This window comes from Limulus polyphemus, unplaced genomic scaffold, assembly GCF_000517525.1.
Source record: "Limulus polyphemus unplaced genomic scaffold, Limulus_polyphemus-2.1.2 Scaffold2191, whole genome shotgun sequence".
Taxonomy (NCBI): Eukaryota; Metazoa; Arthropoda; class Merostomata; order Xiphosura; family Limulidae; genus Limulus; species Limulus polyphemus.
In genome coordinates this window covers 89,569-95,773 of record NW_013667801.1, presented here as the reverse complement: position 1 = coordinate 95,773, position 6,205 = coordinate 89,569, and the positions used below count along the sequence as shown (strand labels likewise).

Genomic DNA, 6,205 nt, shown 5'->3' with positions numbered 1-6,205 from the left:
AAGATCGATATTTCAAGAACTTTTTTCTCTTGCCCATTTGTAATGTTATACTATAAATAAAATACAAAATTCGAATGACTAGAAAACAGCGTGATTGTCATTCTCACCGGTTTAGTTTTGTGTTTCATCAAACTGCTGGTTTAACGGTTTTCTGTTTCACTTTAAACTGTTTAGAACAACATTAAATCATAAGCTATTTATTGTGCTTCTTGTGGCGTTGTCAGGCCGTATCAAATAAAATAGTCTCAAGGATATAGATTTTTTAAAAATCTTATTGCATCTTGCTTCAATTATCTTGTTTGCATCCAAAAAATGCTGACAGCGCACGAAAAAGTAAGGATTCTAGATTAAAGGAAAAACACAATTGTCATGACCATCATGTCAGTACTTTTAAACAAGATATGTGCAGGATTATCATCAGTTAGAACATCTTTAAATAGAACCCAGCAACTTCCATCCATCGCTTGGCGACATATGTTCTAAAGACAACACGCACACCCCTCTGTCGTTTTCATATTCTCGATAGCTAGTAGCACGAGATAACTCGCAGGCGTATTTCGCCTTGAGCGGCAACCGCGAGACGGCGCTGTTGCCAATTTCACGCTAAGACATTCTTGTGGTGGACAGTATCGTGGTAGACGCACGCGGTTCTTCACGATTGTTGATAGAAGTTAGTAGCTGATTGAACATAAATATAGTTGAACTACGGACCCGTGAACGAGTTCAGAGGATCTCATACCTTGAACAAATTTACTGAAACAACGATAGTGGAGATATTCCCGCGTCTACAATGTTGGAGAATCAAACTAAAACGGTAAGGGGACAGTAACTGGAATGCTGCCAAGCGACTGTAGCTTGCCTTGCGGAACCGACTAGTTTTAGAACTCTACTCACAAAGGAATTAAAATGCGTTGCCTGGTGCGAGCCATCTCATAAGTAGGTTTAAAGTCATCTACAACATTCGTAGTTGGTCAACATTATATAGGAAACTTAGAAATCGGGAAGAACAGCATATCTAATGTAACTGTTTCTATTTGATAAAAACAGAGCAAGACTAGGGTTAATAATTTTTTTTTTAGATTAAAACATCAAAATGTGTATAACACCAGTTATATCAATAAATCCTATGGTAGCGATATCTTGACATCAAAATGAGTGACGTTTGCTACTCATCAAAGGCCTTATAAGTTGTACCGGTATTTGATATACATGTCAAACGTAATGTGGTTATAACACTGTAGTATGAGGACCAACAGTGTCTTGGTAGCGAACATTTTATGTCAACAGTAGGGGAGTATAACGCAACAGGGGGCGAAAGTAATAAATAAAAAGAAAAACTGTTCTTCTTATCCAGATTTAAAAAGTGAAATAATTATCTTTCATTCCAGAAAAACTGAACCAAGAGTTAATCGGATCACTCCAAAATGGATCATTCTGTGAAGGCGATGAACACACATAGAAAGGTGGCATTTTCCCGGCTGTTAAACAGAAGAAGATTCGAGAATGACGAACTGGAAACATTGTATCAACGATATATCTTCAAGATGCAGCAGTCTTCTATTGTTAGTGTGTTGGCGTTATTTATTCTCCTAAGTGCTGTGCTTACAGTGTTGCATTTTATCTTTATTCGTTCACCCACCTTCGCAAACCTCTATTTTTTAATACATTGCATCACTTTCATTGGTCTGTTGATATTTTCATACACAAAGTATATGAAAGATAGCCATCTGTTAGCATTGTGTTATGTTATAATGTTTTTCCTTGTAACTTTCTGCATTGTAAACCTCCCCGTGAACGTTGGCTCTGATGGCACATGGGGTATCGGCACGTGGGGAGAACGTCAAAGTTCGGCCGATGGTGTCTGGGAGATAGTGTTTGTTGTGTTTTTGGTTTACACCATGCTTCCCTTAAAGATGTGGGTGACATTGGGCGTAGGAATTATATTACCTGGTGCACATTTTGGCACGAGTGCAGTATTTGCGAAAGAATTTCCGGGACTCCGGTGGGAACAGGTAGGCTTTTTAAAATAATTTTTATACATTTTATTTTTCAAATCGTTAAACTTATAATCATTACCAATATACAAGACTAATTTGCATATATACTTTCAGGAGTGTAAACAGTATATTTGGATACTTATGAATATTTAACATTACAGAGAATAAGTTGAATCTGCATATTTTTAAAAAATTTGAGAGCGGAGTCGTGAGGTCTAGTGCACTCCTGCCTTCTGTTCAGTCATCTTCAAAACTAGACAGAAGGCAGGATAAGCCTACATGAAAGTATTTAACATGTCAACATACTGTCTAAATATTTCTTTAAAAGAAAAGAAATAATGCAGTTTCAAGATATTTTTGTCCTTTAATTAAGGTTTTCAAAACTTCAACTGTTCTATAAAGTATGTTCACAGTTGGTTTAAGTGACGTTTTTTAAATATATACATGTTTGTGAATACTAGAACTGTTCGAAATTCTGATCTTTCATGCAAGTAAATTCAATTCATAATCGTAGCGTTAAAATATGTATTACCGTTTCTTCAGAAATTTGATATTGTGCTTCTAAATATCCGAGTGTACTGCGAGAATATTCATAACTATGGAAGTTTCAACGGAATGTAAACACTTTTAAGCAGTGGCGTAATTACGATTTTTGTGCTTACCCCGCAAAAATTTATAAATGCTCCCCCAAAAATATAAGCAGAGTAAATATGCCATATTGTCTAGCTTTCGTTGGGTCCCTTGAGTAGTTACACCACTGCTTTTAAGACAAATAATAGGTGTTTCAAAAACAGTATTTTGGCAATTTTTATATTTGTCGCTCCCAATAATCACAGTTTCGCATGGCAACGACTAGCTCGAATTTCCTTGCGTTAAACGTCTGGCCTTAAGTAAATGGAACGCGTTAGACAAAAGTTTATTTAGAAATTCAAGCTATGCTAGAGGCATTTCACTGATGGATATTTCACCACTAGGGCGATGGCGAGTAAACTAATTGGTTTGTCACTATTGATTATGTAAGGTGTGATAAGATGGCCGGCCCTTTTATTGTGGTGTTAACTGAAAATTAAGATACGCTGTGGCAGTAGTTAGATACAGTAAACCATTTGAGATTTACTTTAGGGGGAAGGCGGCAAATTCTTATGGAGCTTTTAGGTTTTTCTAAAGTGAAAATGCAAGACCATGTGGTCTGATACTGGGTTGTACCGTAGTTCGACATCACGCAAAGCTGGTGCTTTATTGACAGGTTCTTCTAAGCTTGTAGGGGGTGGGAGTTATCCGTTATTTCTCTCGTAATTAGAGTCTCTCTTTAAATACCAATTAATATCAGTATAAGTATATTTTTCATGTTCCTAAAACATTTTTTATTTATTCTTTCGATGTATAGATTTTAACTGTGTATCTTGCGTAAGTTAAATGTAAGTATAAGTACGTACGACAAACGATTTACTAATAAGTTTCACAGATTTTCAGTGCTGCTTGAAGACGGAAATGAGTGATGTATATTGGCGTGTTTGTTTGATTAGCATCTCGTTTTCTTGACTATCTTCATACCAACTTACACCACGATTAAAGTGCCTTTAAAAACGAAAATGTTTGTCTAAGAAACTGATATGCAGGTTTGTAGTGGTGAAAATGGCTCGCACAAGACACCTAAAGTAAAGACGTCACCTAATGAGACTGCATATACGTTACACAAAACAATTACATGTAGCTACGATTTGGTCTGGGGTCAGGACATGTTGTTTTGCATCATGGATTATTATAGCATATAGCATTAAGACACAACATCTTCGAGATTTGTGTTCGTATTTGATTTGTTCTTCACTATTACTGCGAACTGACAGATGGCGCTGAGCAGGCTAGTAAAATCCAGTTTTACATTTTCACAAAATAAGCTGGAATTAGTAGATCGTTTTTTAAATTTTTAAGTAGTATTTAGGTTGAATTACTGGTGCGCACTTCTTGAACTCTGATTAAAGCCTGAAACCTCTAAATTAGTTTTTGTTTTCCGTTTTTAGAACAGTATAATACATAGAACCTATACGTTATACCTATACTGTTAACGATCTATATAAAAGATAAATCATAAGCAGAGTTTAATGGATCTTTGCGTTCTCTAAGTACTGCATGCCTTGTTTGCACCAACGAAATCTGGATTCCAGTCTGTGCACAGTGAGTGTATAACCGTGGTGACCTGACCGCGTCGGCTAACTTATAGAGCAGGCAACACGTTAACATTAGCCCTCGTGACAAGCTATCTGTTTTTAAATATCAACAGGAGAGTTATCTAACCTTCTCGTCTTTTTTTTAATCTAAATATTTTTTATCTGATTTCAAGTTTTTATAGTTCCATGGCTTGCCGCCAGGATACACGTTCGTGAAGGGTCTGTTTGACGCGATTCTAAGTTTAAAAAGATTGTCAGATGAAAGGTTTCTCGTGTCGCAGCATGGGAAGATTTTGCACGTGACCACGCTCAGAGAACCAGTGTGGGGTGGCATCTGGTATATCATGTACTGTTTTGAATTTCTTAAAATAGAGTACTTTTCAGGACATATAGAAAACTAGGGCCTAACATTTCAGTTTCGAAGTTTTATACTGAATAGTTAATACTAAGTATCTGTGGCGCGCGTACGTCATTCGTATTTTAGGAAACGAAATATTTAAACAGAGTTAACGATACTTCGAAAAATGATAGCATATTATAGTTGCATATTTTTCTAAAGTTGAATACGTTTTAACACTATTGTATTATAAGCTAGTTTGTAGCTCTCCGAGTTGCAAAAACACATTCGTTTGTACCAGCTATAAATATAACAAATAATAAATATACTAGTTTCTTTTCCAATGTTAACGTTTTCTGCTAATCCTGCGTACTTTTGATCTGTGTAGATTACATTAACAAACTATTGCATTGTACAGGTACAAAATGTGTTACATATCAATTGCCATAGGTCTTAGTACACCCATTTTACAGTTGAGTAATATACGTCACTCGATATATGTAGTAAAGCCAATTAATGGAAAATAAATACGTTTTTATGACTGTTTAATAATAAATGTTGGTTATTATATGGGTGCGTTGGTTTAAAAAAGTTAGATTAGTCATATACTTTGAAAAACATGATAGATTATTCTGAACTAAACAGAAATGTTTATCTCGTTAAACTTCATTTTGTGTGACTCATTACATAACTTTCACATATCAGTATTCTCATTTGTACTGTTTTTTATTATATAAAAACTAGATTTATGTTAAACGTATTTACCTAACAATGACTGATAAAAGAGAAAGTTTATAGTGATGCGTTTTTAATGGGTTTCATAGAAAAACATTATTTTGTTATAAACTTTTGCGAGTTTTATCCACTGGTGACTAGTTTTACATCGGTACTTACACTGGAAAGAAATGTATTGAAGACAACGGTTACATCTGAAATTTGTGACCCAATGGTTGACGGTGGGTGCCTATGACTAGCTGCTTTGCATCTAGTATATCAATTGAAATTTAGGGACGGCTATAGACGTAATGTTGGTTTGCGCGAAAATCCGAAACAAAATTGCAATTTGTGGCGTTTCGTAAAGTCGTTTTTTTTTTTTGCACCACGAGAGACGGTTTGTAATCAGCCCTTTAAATGTGATGAAAAGTGAGTATTTCATTTTTATTTTCCCATTTCGTGACCCTTTTCTCGTTTCATCGGTCGAAGAAAACGTCATTGTTCTCACTTATGTGAATCTAATGCAGTTCCGCATATAAGCTTCACAGCTTGCAATGAGGGATAGCTGAAATCGGAAACTAGGCTTTATACTTGAGCACTAAAAATATTCAAGGTTACGTTAGCCCTAATTCAGATATTTTGTTTTTATGGGTATATATTAAGACCCTACCATATGTGTGGTAGGGTCTTAATATATGGGGTCTCCATATGGCAGGATATAAGACAATATATTACAAGTCGAAGAGCCTTAAGCCATAAGTTAGAATGCTCAGACAAACAAGTGATGCACAAACAGTTGGAAAATGTATGGTTAATTCATGAGCAAAGGTTATGTGTGCAGAGCAAACGGTATTTGCTCATTACACACAATATCGGATGCAAATGTTGATATAGTATGTGTGTGTGTGTGTTTGCAAATATAAATTATTTTTGTCTAGGTTTTAAGAAGTGCACACACACACACACACACACACACACGTATATAGAGT

General features: G+C 35.5%; 1 protein-coding gene across 2 annotated transcripts in view; it reads left to right on the top strand.

Moving 5' to 3' along the window:
- Positions 1-625: 625 nt before the first annotated feature.
- Positions 626-6,205, top strand: part of LOC106466221 (Ca(2+)/calmodulin-responsive adenylate cyclase-like) — a 94,467-nt gene continuing 88,887 nt past the window's right edge. For both annotated transcript variants that reach the window (XR_002612142.1, XM_013926470.2), the window contains exons 1-2: positions 626-814; positions 1,389-2,012. Coding sequence is in view for 1 of the 2 variants with exons in the window: in XM_013926470.2 (XP_013781924.1) it covers positions 1,425-2,012 (588 nt within the window). In the remaining variant the exon portion in view is untranslated. The remainder of the gene's footprint in view (positions 815-1,388; positions 2,013-6,205) is intronic.